Source organism: Cyanistes caeruleus, chromosome 10, assembly GCF_971803275.1.
Source record: "Cyanistes caeruleus chromosome 10, bCyaCae1.hap1.1, whole genome shotgun sequence".
Taxonomy (NCBI): domain Eukaryota; kingdom Metazoa; phylum Chordata; class Aves; order Passeriformes; family Paridae; genus Cyanistes; species Cyanistes caeruleus.
The window spans coordinates 18,492,497-18,514,959 of NC_141710.1; the positions used below are offsets into that span (position 1 = coordinate 18,492,497).

At 41.6% G+C, this 22,463-nt stretch overlaps 1 protein-coding gene across 6 annotated transcripts; it reads right to left on the bottom strand.

Moving 5' to 3' along the window:
* Positions 1-1,467: 1,467 nt before the first annotated feature.
* MFN1 (mitofusin 1) lies at positions 1,468-22,461 on the bottom strand. 6 transcript variants are annotated; one of them, XM_086844100.1, is made up of 18 exons: positions 22,178-22,461; positions 21,355-21,476; positions 20,404-20,539; positions 19,169-19,331; positions 18,404-18,528; positions 16,856-16,964; positions 14,629-14,736; positions 13,810-13,963; positions 13,619-13,686; positions 9,174-9,295; positions 7,591-7,717; positions 7,207-7,311; positions 6,043-6,145; positions 4,855-5,084; positions 4,239-4,394; positions 3,542-3,738; positions 2,245-2,379; positions 1,468-1,555 (listed from the first exon to the last, which is right to left on the bottom strand). In XM_086844100.1, exons 2-18 carry the CDS (start codon positions 21,467-21,469, stop codon positions 1,486-1,488), a joined length of 2,223 nt encoding a protein of 740 aa, XP_086700226.1. In that variant the 5' UTR covers positions 21,470-21,476; positions 22,178-22,461; the 3' UTR covers positions 1,468-1,485. The 6 variants fall into 6 exon arrangements, 4 of the variants coding, with proteins under 4 accessions (XP_086700226.1, XP_086700224.1, XP_023788630.1 ...); XM_086844098.1 differs by having other exon boundaries at positions 22,086-22,343; XM_023932862.2 differs by having other exon boundaries at positions 21,602-22,292.
* Between the last annotated feature and the right edge of the window lie 2 nt (positions 22,462-22,463).

The following is a 22,463-nucleotide window of genomic DNA, read 5'->3' on the forward strand; positions in this document are numbered from 1 at the left end:
TACCTGTGGGAGTGATATGCAGGTCTCCACCTGGGACAGAGCTGCCAAAGAACTTAGTAGAACACAGGGGTAAGACTTCTTTTAATAAATAACTGTAAAACACATGCATTGAAGGTTCTATCTTGATACAATGTCAATACAAATGCTCCACAAACAGAGCATTGATACACACCTGTGCCCTCACCGACACCAAGGCTGGGCTGGTACTCAGGGCTGAATGCCACAGTTTCCCTCAAACCCCCAGGACTCCCCATGCACAGTCAGAACAAACCCCTGAACACACTGGTGAAACTGCTGTCTTCCATTTAGTATTACATCTTACATCTGGTTCCTGATGAGACAGCCCTTAGTTACTGGAAAATTGCAAACTCCTATGCCTTAGAGCTGAATCTTTAACTTAAGTCAATGTTAACATTGCCATAAAAATATATAAATACTCTGAAAACGCTTTTCTTTTAAAATAATTTTAAAAAGTCTAGTTAGAAAAAAGTAGATGTTGAATGACTGCAGACAGCAGCAGCAGGAGGTTTTTTAAGAGGCTTTGCTGGAGGTGAGTAAAGGTAAAGGACTCCAGCACAGCTGCATGGAGTCTGACCTAGAGGAGACCTGTTCTACAGCAGAGGGGCTGGACAGGGAGAGATGTGGCTGCACAATGTCCTGCTCCCTGAGTGCAGCAGCAGGAGCCCCAGGTCCCTCCTGGCACCCTGAGCTTCCCTACCCAACCTGCACCAATCGTGCCCAGACCATCTCAGCAAACCCGGCTGTGAGCTTGGGGTGGTGACACACCTGAGCTCACCTGATCATGGTTCTAGCCATGTGCTCACTGGCAAAGGACCACTTCTCTTCTCTACCAACTGCAAGAAACAGGTTCACTTTCATGTAATCAGTGCTCTCTTGGCTCAAGGAGGTGGCCAGAGGAGCCTTGAGCCCACTGCATTTCCTTAGTGCAGTTCACCCTCATCTTTTGTTGCCCTTTCAGAAGGAAATACTGCCCCACACACTGGCATCTGCTTTCCAAACATGTCAGGAGTCTTTTCCCATGCAAAGTTTGTACTTCACTAAACAAAATCACATCCATGTGGAAAACCAGCACCCTCCAGGCCTGGACAATTCCTAAGCAGCTGAAAGCAGGAGACTGGGCTAAGCTCTTCCCCTGCCTAAAGTCCTGGATGCCAGGAAGCAAGACTTGCTACTGCTACATGCTCATGAAAACAAGTGAGGATTTGGGGTTTTATTGTCAAGTACCCGAAAGAATTTAGTGTTTAAAGGTAATTTTTAACCCAAAATCTGCAAAACTAACATAACACTCAAGAGTACCACAGCTCTTCAGTTTGGTTCACCATCAAAGTCCCAAGTTTTACAACTGTCACCAGAGCAACATTAAAAATATAAATCATTTCAAGTGCCTCCACAGAATAGAAGTGTCACCTGTAGAATTTCTACTTTGCCCTACAAAGGAGCAGCAGGAAGGTTCACAATGATGTTTTATTTATTCTTTTGAAGAAAATGTTTTGTGAAGCGATCTAGTTCATTCTCAAGGTGAATGGCTTTATTTCTGTAAAACAAACAAAAGCAAGGGATTTAATTCAGTGCCCAAACATGCCAAAGTAAGATTGACATCAGTGTTTCATTTCTATTCCTCTACTGACACCCCCAGCACTAAGAAAACATCAATGCAGGTTTTTAGAAGGGGGTGTGGGGGCAGATGTTCACCTGACAGTGGTGGTGGATGCCTGAGGCCAGGAGGCAGCAGACCAGAGCCAGGGCAGCCTTTCAGCAGGTGGAAAGAACAGGAAACTACAGCTGAGGCTGCTTCCAAGTGCCTGAACCATCAACTGCTGGAAGTTCCTCCTCTGCAAACACCTACCACTGGCACCACCAGTACTGCACTGGATGACTCAACACAGCACAGCTGCTCTTCTGCTATGTTCTGGGGAGGGGGATTTGGGAAGGTGCCACCTGCAAGTTACCTACAGGAGACTAAAATTCTGGTCAAAGGCCTGTCTCCCACACTAAAGAGAGACAAGGGTAAAGATGACCTAAGAAATAATATTGTTGGAGGTTAGCTGACTGACTGAGGCAACAGCATACATTTATTTAACTCACCCAGAGCAGTTCAGGGTATCTTTGCATCCCCTTCTGCACCTGAACTAACCTAGTTCAACACCAGAGTAACAGAGTAACTGATCACTCTGAAGTCAGCAAGGCTAAGAGATGTTTGTGGCCAGTCACACCAAGCCTTACCTCAGCTGCTTGGAGCTGCTCTGTATGTTCTCCAGCTGATCTATTTCTTTGGAAAGCCTAGCTATTTCTTTTTCCAGGTTTTTCTCAGTAACATCCACCTGCTGACAGAGCCGAGCAAAAGTAGTGGCCATTTCCCTAAAGTGAAAACAAGTAATCATGATTCACAGAAGTTTATGCTAAAAAAATAGTAAGAAATAAAATCTCATGGCATTGCAGCATGCAGAACACAGCAATCAAAGCCTCCAGCTGTTATGGGATTACAGACTAGCATAAAGCAGGAGAATTGAGTACTTCTTAAATTAGGAAAAAAAACCCCTCAACACACCAACTGTATCTCAGTCTATGCCTACTATGCCTATTGTGCCTGGCCATTTTCATAGAACATTAACAGGTCTGAGTCTGAGATGGGGCTCTGGCTGTGGCAGGAGGTGCCAGAGCAGCCCCACAGCACCAAGCTGAGTGTAGCCCTGTGCCACACTCAGTGTCCTGCTCACAGGAACATTGCTCCAGCCCTGCCCACTGAGGCACCCCATCCTACATCCCTCCTTAGCCACGTGCTCCCAACCTGCTCCAGGACTCCAAAACAAACCCAGTTACCAGCCTGGGCCTAGTACCCAGGATCTCATGCAGGAGACAAAGCACCCTCTCCTCTCTACTGGAACACTGGTTTGAATGCAGCTTTTCCTCACAGAGCTGCTGGAACACAGAGATGGATCTTTTTCCTCTACTGAAGCTTAACTTTTTACTATTCCATTTTTTTGTTTTCTCTTTCCAAAACACTTTCCCACCTGTCTCTGCTAAGTAATGTCTGGCTGATTGTCTTCCTTAGCTTCTTCTTGAAACTATGTGTTTTGATTGAATGCTTATTTCAGAAAATTAGGGCTGCAAATGCGCCCTCTAGCCCTCAGAGTGCAGAACACCTCTCCTGTGTAGCTCAGGGAATAGTTCAGAAATGTTATCAAAGTTCATCTCCTGCAGTGCAGAAGTGCCAGGATTGGCTGCTCAGAACTTGCCCGCAGCAGCCCCTGGGGCACAAGCTCTGCTCATCTTTCCAGAGACTCCAAGGGCAGAGCAAATCAGGCTCCAGCAGAATGATCTCTCGTGTCTCTATTGCAAGGTGCTGGACAAAGAGTCACCACCTTCAGAGCACCACACACAACCACACATGGATGCAGGTACTGGCCTTTTCAGGAAGGCATTTTAAACTCTTCAAACCCCCTCCCACTAAGTGCCAAGGGACACTGAGGTGCCATCATGCAGGGCCAGTGCCAATGGCCTGTCCCAGTGTGACACTTACTGCTGCACCTGGTGGCTGCAGTTGGCGCTGGTGAGGCTGACGATCATCTGCAGCTTCTCGGTGGCGTAGTTCACAAACTGCTGCTTAAAGGCTCTCTCCTTGGCCCTGGTAGTCCAGGTCAGCCTCTCGTACAGGTACAGCAGCCCATACATGCTCAGGGAGAATGAGATCAGCTTCCAGCCTATGGTCTTCCAAATCTGAAAAACAAAATCTTTATTAGCTTAAATAAGTTGCCCTACAGAATGAAAGCAAATTCCACCCATTTTTAAAAAATCATCTCCAGAGCCCTTTCACTGGATTTGTTTAAGAAAATAAGTATTTTCCATATTATTACTGCAGAGCAATATAGCTACATTCACATGTGCTGGTCCCCAATGGCACAGAGAATGTGTAGGTTACAGAAGCCTTGCTGCTCTTTCATGAAGGAAGCAAAGCTCCAACTAAATTCAAACTGAAGGAGGTATTACCAGATCACCATTTAATTCAGGCTTTGAACAAAGACTTATGGCAGAGAGAATATGCCCAGCTATCCTCAGAGTGATTAGCCTGGTTTCTCACTATGAACTGACTGTGGGTATCCAGTGCTCATCTGGCCCAGCATCAAATCCACGGCACACTCTGTGCTACACCCCAAGCAGGACAGAGCAGCTCAGCCTCTGCCACCCCTTCCAGCAAGAATGTTGCCAGTGCTACTTGCCACTCCGCCAACAACGATGATGCTCATGGAGGTCCGGGACGTCAGCGAGGCTAAACTCAACACCAAAGGAATCATAAATTCATCCTGGGGCACGTTCTCAGGAGTTATGGCAGGAAGGCTGGCGGTAGATGGGGTGCTGGCTAAAGGACGAGGGATCTAGAAGATGGGAACAGGGCAGCCTGAGTCAAAAGCATTAAGGAACTACACAGATGGGTTTTATTTTCATATATTCAGGCTTTGATTTACTTGAAGGAAACCCTTCAGCAGAGAAATCATGAAAAGGACTCCTGAGGAGCAGTGGAGGCTTTGACAATTCCTCCAACAGAGAATAAGAGTCTGTGCAGGGCTGGTTCTGGCCCAAGGATCCAAATGTTACAAATGGAATAGGCTACTCAAAGGGTTCAATCCAAAGGAAAACCAACTTATTTTAAAATAGGTTTTTACTTCCATTCTAACCCTGAATATAATCCAATAAAAGCAACCCTCACCAAAAATATTTCACAGAATGGATCCAGGGAAAGGTAGCAGGAAGCATGTGAATAGCACTGGCACAGAGTAAAAATCAATATATTCTCATTGAGGTAAAACAAGGCAGCCCAAGCTCTGAAGAACTCACATGTAGGTTTGGATCTGCTAATCCCAGGAGTACTTTCTGAGCTTGTTTAGGACCCAAGAAACGGTTTACAAGAGAAGTCCATCCCAAAGAAAAGTGGAACATGATATCCTCTTGAAAATCTGCACACAGGCTATGACAGTTTAGATCATAGCTAAGGTCAAACTTCCTGCATGGAATTAGCAAGTGGAGCTGATCCTGAACACTAGAAGGCAACAATGGTTTCAGATTTTCTAGAAATAAAAACAGTAAAGATGAGTTACCATTAGAAGAAGAGCATATTCACAAGCAGTATCTCTGCACTGCTGACCAGCTTTGTCAATTCAGAGAATCTAAACTGACCAGTTCATTATTTCATTATTATTTATTTAGTTCATTATGCTCCAAAAAGAGCAGGGAATTTATTGCTCTGATACAAGAAAACAGTCATGAAAATCAACTCACCAGGGAAGCGCTGCTGTAAAAAAAGACTCAAAGTTAACTGAAAGACCTCTATCAGTGGTCAAAAGATAGGAATGGAGTAAGAAAAAAAAATAATTCATTTATCCATCAGTTCTGTGGTGCCACACAGAAAAGGCAACATTATTACATAATAGGACAGAAGGGTTCACATAATTTCATGATCTTGCTCTGAATCTTTTATTACAAGGAACAGACCAGTAGGGATGGATGTGCAAAAAAGTTACTACTTATAAAGAAAAAAAAAAAGGGGAGTACACAAATCCTTTGTGAAATGAACTGTTTTGCATTTTGGGTCTGGATGGACCTAGGGAGAGCATTATACTGCAGAAACATTTTCTAATAATTAGTGCATTTGGTGCATCTCTTGTGGAAGCCAAATTTTAAATGGGTTTATAAAAGGATTAGATGAGTTTCCAAAGGACAGGTCCATTATTACTTGCTTAAGCCATTAAACCAGATGCACTGTATCAGCTCAGAAGTCCCTAAAATAGAGAGGGATTGCTGTATTTACCCTGGTTCATCATTCTTCTCCCCCAGCATTTGTTACTGGTTAGTATCAGAAACAGAGGACTGAGCTAAACACTCAGTCCTGTCTATCATGGCTTTTCCTTTATCCTTTACAGCACCAATGTTAAGCATGATCAGAAGGAAAACTCTTTTAAAACTGAATTTTCTTAGATTGTGTTCTTTTAAATGTCAAGTGTTAACATTCCTCCTCCCTCCTCCTACCAATCATCTCCTGCTGGGACTGGTGCATTGACTCGTTGACTTCAGTGGAGCAGCGCTCAGCCAGGTTCTTTCCCAAACCATCTTCTATATGTTTGTTCAGTTCCTGAAGTGTTATAAAGAACACAAGCTCATCAATTTGTATTTAGCCAATCAGTTACATTATATGGAGCAGGAATATGTTACACTAAGCACTGTTATTTACAGTGGGAAGAAAAGCATGTTTCCATGGAAATACCATGCTTTCCAACTCTGAAGACCTAACTAAAGTGACACACCAAAGATTTCCCTGCAAACATTGAAAAGTATAAGAGTCTGTACTTTCAATAACTGTGACAGTGAAAAGCAAACCACTATCCACTGCCCTGCAAAGCCCTTACTGTGTGATTTGATGGGAGCCAATTCCACTGCTCTGCACAGGGACAAACCTAGCCCATCAACTCCCATGGGGGCCTGCTCAGGATACTCTGTTAGAGATGAAACAGCAGGGATTGTCCTGAAAATGCAGCACTCCCAGGTGATCAGCCAGACTGGAACAGCCTGAGATGAGCTCAGCCAGTTGGAGCACCGTGCTATTAACACCAAACTTGTGGGTTTGAACTCTGTACCAGGCCATTTGTTTGAGTTGGACTTGGTGATCCTTGTGGTCCCTTCCAACTCAGAACATTCTGTGACTTCAGGGGGAAGCTATGGCAGTCATCATTATCAGCAAAGTCTGAGCACAAGAGGCAAACACAGGTATATATGTGCTTTAATTTAAAACATTAAGTTTGAGGAGGAATTTATAAAAGTTAAAAAAACTCAAACCAGCTTTTATTAAAAGCGTTGAGCATTTGCAAGCTCATTTTATTTTTGGATTTATTTGATTTTAGGAGTAATGAAAATTATTTATGCAAAGTCTTATTTACTGGAAGTGAAGACGTGAAATTAGGAACCACTCTACTACTAAAAAGATGTTGAAGAAAAGATTAATTTCTTTACAAAAACAAATCAGAAAACATTTTCAACCTTTTTCAGTTTTGGGTAGAGATATGCACATGTCAGCAATCAAAAATCCTGCAATGCTCAAAGTCATATAAAATCTATGCAATTTATGAAAATACAGAAGTAGAAATTAAAGGAAAGACAAAGAGCTTGGCTTCAAACTATTAAAAAAAAACAACTTACTGTCTTATAGAGCTTCAATACTTGAGGAGAAGGGTGAAAATCAGAATAAAATTCATCAACTAAAACTGAAAGCCGGCAAATCTCATCAGTCATGGCAGAGGAGACCTGGAAGAACACAGGAAATACATAAAATGTTTCTGCTACCTTTTCCAGACAGAGTGAGAACAGACTGCTGCACAAACTGTCCCAAGAAATCATTCAATCACCTGACAGTCAGGAAACATTGTCATTTTAAGCTTTTGTTTTTTCCTTTTTTTTTGTATTGAAAAAGGAACATTCTGACATTTCAAACATATTTCCTGAGATGGGTGGCTCCAAAAGGAGCTGCCTGAGAGAGGAGGCAACACTTGGATCTGAGAGGTTGTTCCCACTGCCTTTACTCACTTTGTTTTCAACTTCCTCAGTAACGCGTTTGATTTTTTCCTTGGTGTCTTCTGTCAAAATGTTCAGCTGATTTCGAACAAAGTCCAGCCTGTCCTTCTGATCCTCTCGCTCTTCCATGGACTGGACTCTAACCCAGCAGAAAAGAAATCACCATCACTACCATGTATTCCCCCAGGAAAGAAACGAGCCCTTAACCAGGCATGGCTCATCCAGCTGATGGTTTCTGAGCACCAGGGGGAATCCCTGGCACTGCTCCAGAAGGGCTGTACATGGCAGTTCCATGTGCGTGAGCATTCAAAGGCTGTGCTGAGCAAACACAATTCAAAACCATCATTTCCAGACAGAACTGTTACCACTGTATTATCAAATAATTTCAACCAAAAAACGGTGTGGGGAATCAGAGGCCTTTAGTAACTTGTTAATTGTGCTTTTAAAAAAGGGTAAAACTGATCAAACTGCTGCTCACAAATAGCATTCAATCACTCCTTAACAGTGACGTGGGTCTGATGACCCTGCAAAGCTAAGGGGACATGGCAGACACCAACCTTGTCACAAATAAGTAAATAAGTGTCTTTAGCATTCCTTGACCTATCACTTAATCAAAAATTCCTGAAAACCTGGAGCAATTTCATCTTGAAGGGCCAGCAGAAACAACAAATAACAATTCAGACTAAGAGGTGTCACCACAGACGTTTTGGTTAAGTCAACTGACAGAAAGAAGTAGAATATCAGCATATTTTCAAACATTTCACATCATGTTTTCATGGGATCTGACAATGTGAGACAAGTCAGTATGTAAACAGGCAGTCTGTAAAAACTGACATATTCAGGGGGATGAGTGTGTTTGACAGCACAGTGAAGTCTGTTGAAACACAAAGACACATTATTGACAGGCAGGAAGGAGATGGATGGGAAGGATTAATCGTGACAGCAAGTTCACTGTGTACAAGAGACACAAGGTGGCAACAAAAGTGAGGAAAAACTGCACACATATGCAAACCTCAAAGGATACATGAAGCTACCAGACAGAGCAGATGAACTGCTATCATTAGCACTAAAGGATTACATGAGTGAATAGAGAATAAGGATATTTAAGGATGCAATCTGGAAAGGGCCAGAGGACAAGCCTCTGTTAGCCTGCGCTCATCTCACTCCTTACAGTATTCTAATCACTTGCAAATTAAAGCATCTACATACTTCCACTTTCTTTCTTCAATATAACTGATAATGAAAGTAGAGCAGGCCCAAACATCACCTCTGAAATGCTGGATACCACTAGGAAAACTTAATATCTTAAATATTTCTGAAAAAAAGGTTTGAAAACACACAGTAAAATTAGTAATGAAGAACATCAAAGTAAACCATGTTCCCTGTACAGAAGTCACAGACCCAGAGTACAACTGAGTGGGCGAGTGAACAATGGTAAGACTGACATATTGACACACCAGGGAAATTGTCTGTTTCTTACCAACCAGAAAAAGTGAACTTTAAAGTCCATAATGGCCCAAGAAAATCACCAGCACAGAATGGCTCCTCAGATGATCTGGACAAACCAAATCCAACCAGCCCTCCAACCCACCTACCTTTTCTCTGCTGCTGCCACGTTTATGGTGTCCATAATGTTTTTCACAGTATCTATTATCTGTTTAGCTCTGATAGTGTGCTGTTCAAACTTGGTTTTCACGGCTGACTGCGAGATACACTCCTGCGAGGGGCCCAAGCCACAACACATTACTGCAATTCCATGCCAACACAATCAGGAATTTCACTGTCAGAAAGCACATGCTGCCACTTTTATCATCAACTTAAACCAGTGAGAAGTAAAGAAGAAGAAAGCATAAAGAAATTAAGAGACAACAGAAACTGAAATCTCAAACGAGTCTATAGCAGCAAATCTGCCTTCGTGTCCATTCACAGTAATGTGCATAGGTTTTCATTCTTTAAAATAAATGAATAATGTAACAAAAAAAAAAACTCAAACAAAACAACAAAAAAAACTCAGATGAATACATAAATCTGTCTCCTTAGGAAATTTTCAAAACCATCTATTTGGAATTACAAATGTCAAATATGAATGTTAGCAATATGGCTTGGCTTGAGTTTTCTTTGTTGCACTACAAAGTCTTACTTTCAGGAGGCAATTCTGTCAATAAAATTTGACATTCTCATGTCAATAATGACCATCCAGGAACAAAGTATACAATTAGGAACAAGAAACAAGGGTTTTCTCATGGGATAAACAAAAGTTAAGTAGTCCTGAAAATATCAGCTTGTTTGCATATTATTGAAGTGTTAAATGAGTAGGTACAAAATGCTCTAACAATACAATTTCTAATCAATCTTCAATATTGAACAGTAATTCAGAAATACAGGACAGTGACTGAAGAGCTCTTGTGTTTGAGGGGAAGAAAGCAAGCAGTTGATTTCCTTAAACAAGATTGACGGGATTTTTAAATTGTTCTCCATCTGTGGATTCAGCTTTCATGGCATAGGTTTGGATTGTTTTTAGAAGACTTGCCTATGACTTTAGCCTATGCTGTAATTAGAAATTTCAGCTATCTAAAAATAATAGATGAAAATAAAATATATAAAATGGGTAAAATAGTCCCTGTTCCTCGACGAAGCAGATCTAGAAATCAGCAATGAAAGGCCAGAGTTTCTTAAATATCAGCACATTGTAAGAGCTAGACTAGGCACAGAGCAGAGTCTTCCCAATGTTAGTATGTGGTAGATAAAAGGATGACAATCACTCACAACACAATCAGAAAATCCAAGTTACAGCACTAGGAGAAACACAAAGGTTAGTTAAACGATGGGGAAAGATAAGAGGGGAACAGCAGCAGTTTCGCTGTTAGTCTGTATATAAGTATTGAAACCAAGATAAATTGTGTTTCAACAGTCTAACCAAAACCAGTTACCTTCCAGCCCACTGCCAGTAGCACAGGACAGTCATTTAGTGCCCAGCATGTTGCATACTCCATTTCTGGGCAGTGCTGGGGAAGAGCTCTGCAGCAGCTGCCTCATTCCAGCTCTGCCTTCACTCCCCTCTACAGACAGGAGTACCCTTCCACCCTGCCTCCCTCCTGCACTGTTTCCACATCACTTCTGCTGCCAGTGCTTTTGAGAAACACCCCAACCTAAGGCATGGAGGGGGTGGTTTTATGTAGGATATCCTCAAGCACTACTGCACACAGTGCAGGATCCAGGCTTTTCTTTGCCGTTTCAATAAGGCATTCTATGTACCTCACTATAAATTTCAGGAAATACACTGACTACTTTCTATTACTCCCCAATATAAAAATTCAGAAATGATCCAAGAATTCAATGCTTTAAGACTGCCTCTCTCCTTTTTGCAATTCAGCTGACATACATAGGATCACTTTTTAAAGCATGAATCTCTAGAATCTTAATTTCCCCACTGCTTACAAATGTTTCAAGTAATACCTGCACCAGGTTTGTTTTTTTTAGCAACTTCAACCACCCTGTGCTTTGCAGACAAACATGTTTCATCTAGCTTTGGAATGATTGTTGCCCTCACACAAAGTCTACATAAATCTTACAAGCCTTTCAAAAATAGTCCAAATTATTCTCATATCACAACTAAGTAGCACTGGTGGGCTGTTTCTAGATATTTTTATTATTTTTTTTTTAAGATTCTATCTATACTGAGCTCATATCAGTCCTGGAATGAACAGGCTTTCCCATAAGTGAACTGAGACTAAAATCAGGAATGTGGAAGTACTGGAGAAGTAACAGCTCCTCTTCTCAGCCCATATGGAGAAGAGGGAAAAGCTGTCCAAATTTAGTGAAGACAAAAGCAGGGTGAGAGAATCCAGGAGGAGCAAACCCAGCAGATACAGCCAGGGAGAACAAGGCACACGTGGACAGGTCTGTGAGGTGACAGATTACCAAGAGATATAAGCTGGACAGAAAAGTGAGAGATATTTGGGAAGTCTGAGGAAGGCACCTGCACAGGACAAGGAGCGAAAGGCAAGACAGACTGAGGCAGGGAAGGAATCAGTGTTTGATGAGGACAGACAGAAGCATCTGTGCTCTCATCCCTTCCTTTTCACACAGTGGAATGTAATCCAAATTGCTGGGACTTGCAGCTCCTCTGTCAGGAAACAGAGTAAATGCAAAGTGCTTTAGGCAGAAGTGCTTAGGCTGTACTCAGGGCTGTACAGCATCTGAGTTTGGTCTGGCAGTGCAAAAGGCACACTATCAGTGAGAATTTCACACAGAAAGCTCTCCCTGCAGTCTGAGATTCCCCATTAATACAGAGCCTAGAGCTGGCAAGCAGAACTGATGACAACAGTTGTCAGCTACTTTATCAGCTCAGGTGACAGTCATTTGAGTATCAGGTCTGAAGGCTTCAGACCTGGTAAACCATTTCATTCTCAGCCTTGCTTTAAAAGCACATAAACTGCCTCTGTAACTTAGGAAACTGCCACAAACCCTGAACGTGAAAGAGGCTGCAACAGCGAGCACTCAAAATTGAAACTGCTTTGGCAATCTCAATTCAGCAGAGTTGTCATTCTCTTTAAATGATGGGATCACACCCCTATTCAAAGCTATTAATAATGATTTTAGAATGAAACACGCTGAGAAGGGAAAAATACTACAGAATCCACTCTCACTGCTGGAGTCAGGCGTGCAGCAAACGTAATGCATTGTGAAAGAAGAAAATAGGTTGATTTAAGTTGATGCAGTGCTGTCATAGAATTGTTCCTTGTCCCAGCCTCTGCCACAGAAACTTGTCATGGCTGTGATCCTGTGACAGATACTTCTCATTGTGGTGGCCAGCTTGAGTCTGTGACATCTGATTTACAAATGTGCTGAGCACTCACAGGATCACATCATTTAATAAGTCATCATCCATCTTCATACTCAAGTCTTCTAAGCACTGAGTGCTTAACTATAATTGTAAGAGATTTTGTCAAAAAAGCTTTGGGTACAGCAGATGGCAAAATACAATAAAGAACAGTAACTGATTTAGAAGCTCAATTTCCACTTTTTTCCTGCTGGCTCGAAGTTTCCTACTACAGTTGTGAAATTGCAAAAAACATGAATGTCTGACTATAGCTAGTGACACAAGAAATGCTATGTCTCATGGAGCCAGGCCCTGCCAGTACCCGAACCGATTATTTCAACACTGCAGTCACTTATCAGATGAGTGTGGATAAGGATTAAATTTAGTCTGACATTTCCTTGCTTATGCAAGACCAAATCAAGCTATTGTTTTAAAACCTTTCTGATATACACACGTTACATAATTCAGTTTTGCTAAGGTCAAATGTTGTAATGCAAGAACAAACAATTTTCAGAGGCAGTTCGATTTTTGGTTTTTTTAAATACTTGTATACAAAACCATTGAGGAATACCAAAGAGTCCTCAAGATATCGAAGAATGGCTTTAGTTAATTAGTTATCAAATCTAGCAAGTCAAATGGATCCTATAACAAAGAAACCACTCAACTGTCCAGCCAGTCCTGCTTCTGTAGAAACTGTGAACTCCAACTATGAATATGGCTAAACTGAGGTGGAAGGGTGGATTCTGTACAGCACGAAGGATGCAAGGACAGTGTTAATGATGAGAGTAACAGAGCTAAGAGGTACATAATGGTGATAGATTCAAAACTCTGCCTTTAGAAATGGAAGTGTATTTTTAGATTTACATTGATGAAACTGAATTTCTTACTGCAAACATTTACCAGCACATGGCTGTAAGTGATCATATTTCAAGACTCTTCTTACATAGACTCTATTGGTCTTGAGATCTCAAAACATGAGCTAAGAGTTCTTGTCCCTTCCCTCACTGATATAATTCTACTTTCCAACAACTACCTGCTACTCAAGGTGAGAAGGTATGAACAGAACCCACAGAAAAGCCAAAGCTGCAGATGGTTTAAGTACCTTACACTCCCCTCCACTTGCTAATATGGGTAATGCTCAGTATAATTATGCTAAGCCTAAGAAAAAACTACCTTTACAATAAAAAACAGGCAGCCTAAAAAGCCCATCATAAATACCTCAAATATCTGCTCAAAATGTTGAAATTCCTGGAATCTTGTTTGAAATCCTTCAGCAAGTGCTTCACCTGTGAAACAACAGACCATAAGGGAGACAGCAGTACCTTACACCAGGGACTGCATCTTAAATATATTTATCGGGTTTGATAGTGTTTTTCTGTATTTGAGGAAAAGCAGGAGTTCCTACACACCACCCTCAGGCATTCCTTGGGCCTTTTGTCTCCTGGCACTCAGAACTTCTTTTGCTGAAACAAAAAAGATGCGATTCCTGGCTTCTACAGGATCAATAACTTTGAGCTCATCGACCAGGAAAGTCAGACAGCGCTCCATGTGCTGCCTACGCACCTAAGGAAAAGGTAAAAGCTCATGAGAAAAAGGCAAAATCTGAGCTGTCAACACATCACAACATCAGAGTCAGAAACAGATGCTGAACCACCCCTCTGACAGCCAATGCCTGCCAACCCTACAGAGGCAGCAGCTGCTTTTACTCCTTTAAACAGACCTGGACTCTGTTCCGTTCCCCCAACAATTGTATTTACTTAAGTCAGAGATCTCAGCCAGTTACTGGGGTAAACCCTTCATTCCCCATACACGGAGAAGTAATTCTCACTGCAAGCTGGCTGCTGTTGGGAAGATCTGAAGATCCAAACTGTTCCCATCTAATGCTGCACTTTCCCAGCTACTCTATGGAGGTACAAATGCATAAACTGTGCCCTCAGGTTGCACTATCACTGCAGAAACAAAAGGTAATACAAATAAGATTAAAAAACAAGTTTAACTGTGGAGGAAAAAGGTTCTAAAGAAGTCTCCCATTTTATTACTTGCCTGCATATATTGTCATTTGAATTGCAAGTTGCTTTTTGGTCAGAATGAGGAATAGGTTATTTCCATTTTCTGACCATGTAACTTACCCTTTTATTAATAAGACGAAGCCGGTATACATAATATTATGTAATATTAATACATATTAATTAACTGTCAACCCATGTACGAGCCATAAATTCACTCACATCTTCCATGTACTCTGGTTCTGATGCAGAGGCATCCCATCTATTATTGAGGATGAAGATGTTTGGCTTGGAAAGTCGTTCGTTCACTTTATGGAAAAAATGTTTCTCCTAAGAATTAAAGCACAAACAGAAAATTCCCCAGACCTGCAAACCAGAGTCACGCATTCTTCTGTAACAGATTCTGTAGTTCACCCAGCTTTTTAGAAGTTTATTACAAAGAATTCATCAGTATTAGAACACACAGATATTCAGCACATAACAGCTGAGGGTAGTTCAAAAGTCATCAAATGTCTTAAAACTGATGCCAGTGCTAAAAGTCAGAGACACTGCAACTTCCTCTAAAAATTGGTAAAAAAACAAACTAAAAAAACTTCCAATAAATAGTTCAAAAAACATTTCCTGTTACTTCTCTGTAGTTCACTGTAGTATGTAGAGGACATATGGTTGAGACACAGCAAAGAAAGTCATTGATGAATGACTTAATTTAACAAAATTAAGTGTTTTTAAGTCTCTTGTCTGCACCTACCACACATTATTGCTGTTTACAGAGTCATAATGGGTAAGTCGTGATGGAGTGAGTCCCCAATCAGAAAAGCTGAAACAAAGAAATCTCTGGGCTGCCATAAACTTTTCCAGACTGCAATAGGACACCACAACATATCCTGGACACAGCACTGGAGATCCATTATTCTCCATCAGCTGGGAATAAGCATGTGCAAACCAGATCACTGCTGCAGAAATCAGAACTCTGTCTGAGAAGAATTTATGAGGGAATAGTAGAAGAATCACATTTTCACAAAAAAAAATCTCTGGTAGTGTGGCAAGATAATGCCAAGTATTCTCAAACCTGTTATGGTAACAGGCAAAAACAATGCTTAAGAAGGATGAGAACACAGTTGTCAAAAGCTTTATCTGCAGGATAACTTATGTTATCTACATAGCAATAAGGTGTTCACTGAAATGATTTTTCTTTTTCCTTTAATTAAAAGGCCCCAACAACTGTGTTATATATATAATGTAAACAACTTACAGATTTTGTAAAAGTCCAGAAATGTCACTCTTGTGACATAATAGAGAAGACATGGCCACAGTGGTGCCAAATCCTCTTTGCCTTGAATGTCTTAATAATTTTCTTTTTATTCTAAATCACATCTCTTGCATTTGACTCTGTGGACTCAACTCAGAAGATGGAATGTAATGATTTTAAACTTACATTCTTCTCAGACTTCTACCAAACTATTCTAATTTGCTAGAATGCAAAGAAATACTGTCTTTGCACACTCAGTTCTTTATTGTATTAAAAATTGTCTCAACAGTCAGAAAGTTCAGGCCTTTCAGGTCACAACTATGCTCAGAACATATAATTTGTCTGCAGTAGGCTTAATAAAAAACATCAAGGATTTTCTCAGCAGCATTACTCTGCATTCTGGCAGTCACACTTGCAATAACTTAGAAACCTTTTATTGTCAGCATCCACAATACTTAATTTAATCAAAACTGGAGATCACTACAAAATTACACCAAATTTCTGCTCTTGTATTTTGATTATCCCAACAGCTCCTCTGGTCACCTTAAACATTCTCCTCTTTCAAGTCCTACAATATTTAGGATGCAAGGTTCACTCTTCTCTCTCCTGAAACAAGGCTTTACAGAACAAAGACATTAAAATATCTTCAGCTCTCCACACTGCACAGAACCCTTATTACCAACACCTTCTTCAGAAGAAACACAGCCCACTGAGGGGAACCTACAGCACTCATCCTCAACACAAGATGTGTCAAGGGAATTCACCTTCTCTTGAGAGAGGAACAAGACAGGAACTCAACTCCCTTCACCTAGTTTGTGTATTTTACTGAATTTATATAGTATTTCTGGATATGAATTATTCTCCGTAATTTCTTTGATACTACAAGTGTCTTCAGGTTATAAATACCAACAAATTGCAAGGCAAAACAAGCATTCTCTCATCCATTTATCAAAAACACAACTGATCTGGAAAGGACAATTATGATGCTCAAGGCAGAAAAAGCCAAGCCGGTAAGAAATTTAAATTTCATTCTACTTTTCATAGTGAGAGATATACGTTATTTCTTGACTCCCACCCTCAAATCCTATTCACAAGATCTAAGTGCAGTGATTCATCTTCTATAAAGGTCTCAGCTATTCTGGTTATGGAACTGCTGAATATTTAAATAAAGAAGTAGCATAAAATCATTGCACATCATACCGTGTTCATGAGAGTTGATTCAGAATTGGCAACCAGGACAAACACATCAGCATCTAAACAGAACTTGTCAATCCAGCTGTCCAGTTCTGTAGTGACATCTGTGCCAGGGCTGTTGACAACAGAAAACACAAATTCTTATTTACACAGCAAAGAAGTAGCTGATTTTTATAAACTGATAAAAACAGAGTGGAAATGCCTAAGGGCCTTGCAAGAAGTCACAGAGGTCTGTATCTTGTATCTACCTCAAACTTGAGGTAAACATTGCATGAGCTAATTACCATCTAGAATTTATCAGTTACTTAATCATTAGACTACCTACTCATTCCAAAATGCAATTTCTGATTAGTAAGTATGCACATATAATTAAATGTCAAGTAAAGCGACAGGCAGTCCATCAGAAACCCAGACAGCCACACACAATGGTTCCCCTCCTCGGATCCTAATTTTAATCAGAAGAGACCGTAGCTCATAAAATATTTTTTTCATTAATAAAGTCCAAGTTTAAAGCAATATGCTATGCAAGCTGTGCATAAATTTAGGAAGAAGCCAAAATGAAGTAAAACCATAGTGCTATCCATTTAAAAAAACAAAAACATTAATTGGCATATTGGTATTAAGTCATGTTTGCAACACCTAAATTACTGCTGGTTCAATTTTTCTCAATTTAACAGTAAAAGGATGATTTACTCTTTTCAAGTACCTGCTCTCTCAGAACATATGCTCTTTTCTTTTCCCTTTACTTTTTACCTTTAGCAATCTGTGCATATCCAAGATCATGCACCAAAGAAAATAGTAACAAACTCCCAGTGATTTCAAAGTACAAGACAGAGACAGAACAAAAACCACTCCAATTTATTAGAATACACTCTGAATGTCTTTTTCTTGAAGAAATCATACTTAAAAATTCACTGACACCTGTGTGAATTACTCTCAAATTCCGTATTTATTGATTTATATGTCAGGTACAGATCAGCTGAAGGTCTGAAAAGCTGCTAAGAGGTTATAATGCAGTGGCCAGAAATAAGGGCACTTGGCATGGACAAAGCTAACACGTCCAGAATTCTTCAAACACATCAACACATAGGAAATGCCAGCCTAACACAGGCCACACACAGTTGGACATAGTCACAACTGCATTTTGAGGTCACTTTGGTATGTAGGCACTGCAACTCTTATCAGAAGCTTTTAAAAATGAAGTCCACATTGTTCATACTTCACATAATCAGCCTGAAGCGTTTCAAGAAAGGAAGTGGGCAAAAGGTCAACAACCTTACTCACACTTCCATACTGTTTGTTTTGTTTTAAAGGTAGAGTATCCTCAGCCAAAAGCTATTCCCGTTTTCAGCTCAGTCACAAGACACTTGTCTGTTCCAATTGCTACAAGGGCAGAATCAGGAGGATGATGACAAGTAATACATACAAAAGAACAAACTCTATCCTTTCATACAAAAAAGACTTTCAAGAATTTTGAATCTAAACCAATCTGTTTTCTAAACATTGTAATGGCTAATATCCTTAAGAAAATATTTACTAGAACAGAAAAGATACCTGTCCACTAAAACCAAATCATCTCTCAGCAGGGCACACTTTGACTTGGGCCAAAAGACATGGACCAGACAGCCAGCCTTCAAATCTTTATCCATGTGAAGTGCGTGAGCCAGCTGATTGACTGTCTAGAGAGAGCATTAAAGAGAAGACAGACATGAATATGTACCTCAAACAAGTCTGAAAACCAGTCTAATTCAGTTCTCAAGCAAACTTGGACAGGATCTATCTTGAAGAGGGTAACAGAGTTCATACTTTGTTCTGGTGAATAGCTGTGATTTTTTTTTAAGCTCTTCAACTCGCCAGCATCTAAAGAACAAGTTGTGCTTTGAAACTCAGACAAGAGTTTCTTTTGAGCCACCAATGTTCCCTACAGGGCTGGACTATGTGCTACTGAGCGTCATCATGAATTTGCTTCAGAGGTTTAACATATCAGCATAAGCAGTTCAATAAGATGAGCACCATAAGCCCAAATGAAGGGCACATTCCAAACTCTTAATCAGTAACAGGACTTACTTAGTCCTATAAGAATAAATCACTCAACACGTGCTATGCTACAATGAGACACGCATTAGTTGTTTCTCTAGAACAACCAAGAAAAACTGTGGAGCAGAGCACTTTAATTAGTTTGTTCTTCCCTCCTAAATAAGAACTTAAAAATCCAGAATGAGTGAGCCTTATACTTTTGTTGGATCTGAAACTGTTAAAAGAGACACTTTATGAATCAGTTCCTGTGAAAATTAGCATGAAATCAGCCAAGAAATGTACCTTGACACTCTTCTTTTCATCTGATCCTTCTGTCATAAGATAAGCCTTATCTCCATCAGTCCCTTCCACACTGAGGAAGCAGTTTGTCGTATGGCCAATCCCACTGGGAAGTACCTTATCCCACAGCATTGCATTAATGACTGAACTTTTCCCACTGCTTGTTCTAGAGGGATAGAAAAGAAAAGCACTTTGAGCAGAGCACAGCAGAATTAAGCACACCTTTGTGCTGAACTGAGTGCGCCACATTGGAATGCATCAGCCCCACAGAGCACAAGCAGGTTTGGGTACAGAGTTCCAGCCAGCAGGAAGTGGGGAGTGTTTATTTAGAGGAACTGGTCACCAGCTCCAGCTTCTGCAAAAACTTGAAGCCCTCACTGGTGTCCTACTTTGCACTAACCCTCTACCCCTCACCTATAAATATTTGAGGTTCAACTATTACACAACAGCAATAAGTTACATAGACTGTAACTCGTTTTTGAGCGACTTCCAGAAAAAGTTAAGTGCTCACTGTACAATAGTTCACAAATTTATTCAAAATGGCAGAGGGAGAGTTAAGTTCTCTTTTTCCTGCTCAGAACTTTTCCCCTTAGCAAAAGGAAAACTTTTATCACACATCACAGCATGTATTCAGCTTTTAACTTCTTGAAATATCAAGGCTGAGATATAATTAATTTCTTTATTCCAGAACTTTTTATAGTTTTTCTTTAAATAACTAAACTACTTTTAGCAAAATGAAGGCAAGACCACCGTTGTACATGTTTTTTCCAACACTACTACAGAATTTTTAGAATCATAAAAATTCACACTCCAAAAATATGTAACCACATATTTAAATATAAGCCCAGAAAAATCAATCTCCCTGAAGCAAAGTGGACTAGCAGACCAAATTGTTACAGCTATCCTTAAAATCATCACACAGATCTATCAGACTGATGTTACAACCAACCAGGGAACCATCTCTGTTTCTCTTCAGCTGCTTATAGATAGAATCATGAAAATCTCCAAGTTTAGCTCTTCAGCACTTCTGATCAAATACAAAAAAAAATGTCCTCAGCAGGAACAGTCCAGAGCAAATATATATATATATATATATATATAAAACAAGCAAACAAAACCCACCATTTTTTTAAAAAAAAAAAACATTCTGGAGAACAGGACAACCTCCGGCCTTCCCAAGTAAAAAAAAAAAAAAAATAAAAAAAAAGAAATTAAGAACTAATAATTTCATTCATTACCTGCCAAAAAATGCCACTTTCATGTGCCTCCGTGAGAGCACCTCTCTAATGACTGCCAACTTGTTTTTATATGCTTGTATTTTTGCTAGTTCATCTTCTGTTGCTACATGATCAAGCTCTGGGTTCTTGTATGTGGCTACACACAGAAAGAAAAAATATTAAATCAATCACATATAGAGAATGTGTTCTGTGATACAAGGTGTAAGCAGTACTTAACATGCTAACTGCAGATTTTAATTACAGTGGTTGAACAAAACAAGCAAAACCACACTACAGACGCTGATACCAGCCCTTATCATTTGCTAGCCCTGCCATAAACACTGGTGAAATCACAGCATAAATCACTTCAGATCAATTGCCAATCCAACCACTGATCCACTAACCCTGTGAAGACAGCCTGATGGGCTCACTTGCCCAGTTCCTTGGGACATCTTTCCTTCAGAGAGGAAAGTCAGGACCTCTCATGGATACACAAGCTAAGCTGAGCTGTCTTCCCCCTGCAGAGCTCACTGGGATGATGAGCAACAAACTCTGTGTGGCCACACAGGTTCCACACTGCTAAAACCTCTGAGGGTGTGACCAGTTCCCTGCATTGCATCACCGATGCATCTTTCTGCTGAAAAATGGGAGAACCTGTTTGTCCTTCCTTCTATGCAAAACAAACCACCACAGAACTATAGGGCCAGAGTGGTGAAACTTTCACCCTCATGGAGAGGAGACCAGGCTGCCAATCCAAGTGACTTAATCAGCTTTTCAGGTATGTAGCCATGCCAGGCATTCCTTCTAACACAAGCTGAAAAAAACTCCAGCGTCAAATGAAAAATGTCACTATTTCTGAAGGTGCATGTTTATACAAACAGCACAGTAACAGATAACATAAGGAACATTATGCTGGTGTAAAACATACTCAAAACAAAAGATAAGGCCCTCATGTTTAAGAGGAAAGCTCACCTTCCACAAACGCTGCTCCCTCAGTGACATAGTCCAGCAGCTGGTCGAAGATGGCAGTGATGGTCTTTTTGGCCAGCACAAAGTGCTTCAGTGGAGAGGCAGAGGCTTCTGCCATGCTGCAGCTGCAAGGAAACGTGCATAAAGTGACCAAACACTCGGTACACCCAGCTAATTAAAACTCATACACTGCTCACACAGCCATTAAGCAACAAAACAAAACAAAGCAAAAACACCTGAAGCCCCAAACCTTAAACTCCAAAGGGCAGTAAGTTCAGTTTGCGCTGTTTACTCTGATCTCTTCTCCTCACAACCGCCAAAAGCGGCTGGCGAAACTCGGGGACAGGTTGGAACCGATTTGGTGCTATCTGTCCCGGAAACACGAGGCTTTCCCCTCGTCAAACACGGCTCCCGCCTCCCCACCGCCCGCAGGTCAGCGCTGGCTCGCCGGCCAGCGAGCACGGGCCCCGCTCCCTCCCGGAGCCCCGGCTCGGCGGGGTCAGGCCGAGGGGCAGCGGCGGCCCCAGTCTCTTTTGGTGCCTCACTCAGTCGTGCTCCCTCGCGGAGCCTCGGTTCAGCCCCGGTCTCTCGCGGAGCTCTAGCTCGGCCCCGGTCCCGCACGGAGCCCCGGCTCAGCCCCGGTCCCTCACGAAACCCCCGCTCGCCCCGGTCTCTCAGGAGCGCTGGCATAGCCCCGCTCCCTCCCTGAGCCCCCGCTGCCCCATGTCTCTCACGGAGCTCCCGGTCCCGGCCCCGTCCCTCACAGAGCCCCACTGGCCCCGGCCGTGCCCGTCACCGCCGCCGCCGGGACGGGGGGGGGCGTCACTTCCCTTTCCTGCTCCTATGACCCCGCTCCGCGCGCGCCCGGGCACCGCCATGTTCAGTGCGGGCTGAGGGCGGCCGCCGCCATCTTGAGCGCGGGCAGGTCGCGAAATGGAGCCGGGAGGGCCCGGGGAGCAGCGGCGTCAGCACCCGGCGCAGTCCGACAAAGTGACAACGACGGGAACTTGCAGGGGTTAAAAATCACTGATGGCTCATGCATTTGGTACAGGAGCATCAGGAAACGAGAACAAAAAGGAAAATCGACGACAACAACATTCTAGAGAACACGT

Bases quoted from the DNA above. Each gene is read 5' to 3' on its own strand.
- MFN1 (XM_086844100.1), bottom strand. From the start codon at position 21,469: ATGGCAGAAGCCTCTGCCTCTCCACTGAAGCACTTTGTGCTGGCCAAA. The intron at 13,687-13,809 runs GTGTGTAGGAAC...GTTGTTTCACAG, and splicing joins CCAAGGAATGCCTGAGGGTG to GTGAAGCACTTGCTGAAGGA. The intron at 6,146-7,206 runs GTAAGTTGTTTT...ATAACACTTCAG, and splicing joins TATTGAAGCTCTATAAGACA to GAACTGAACAAACATATAGA.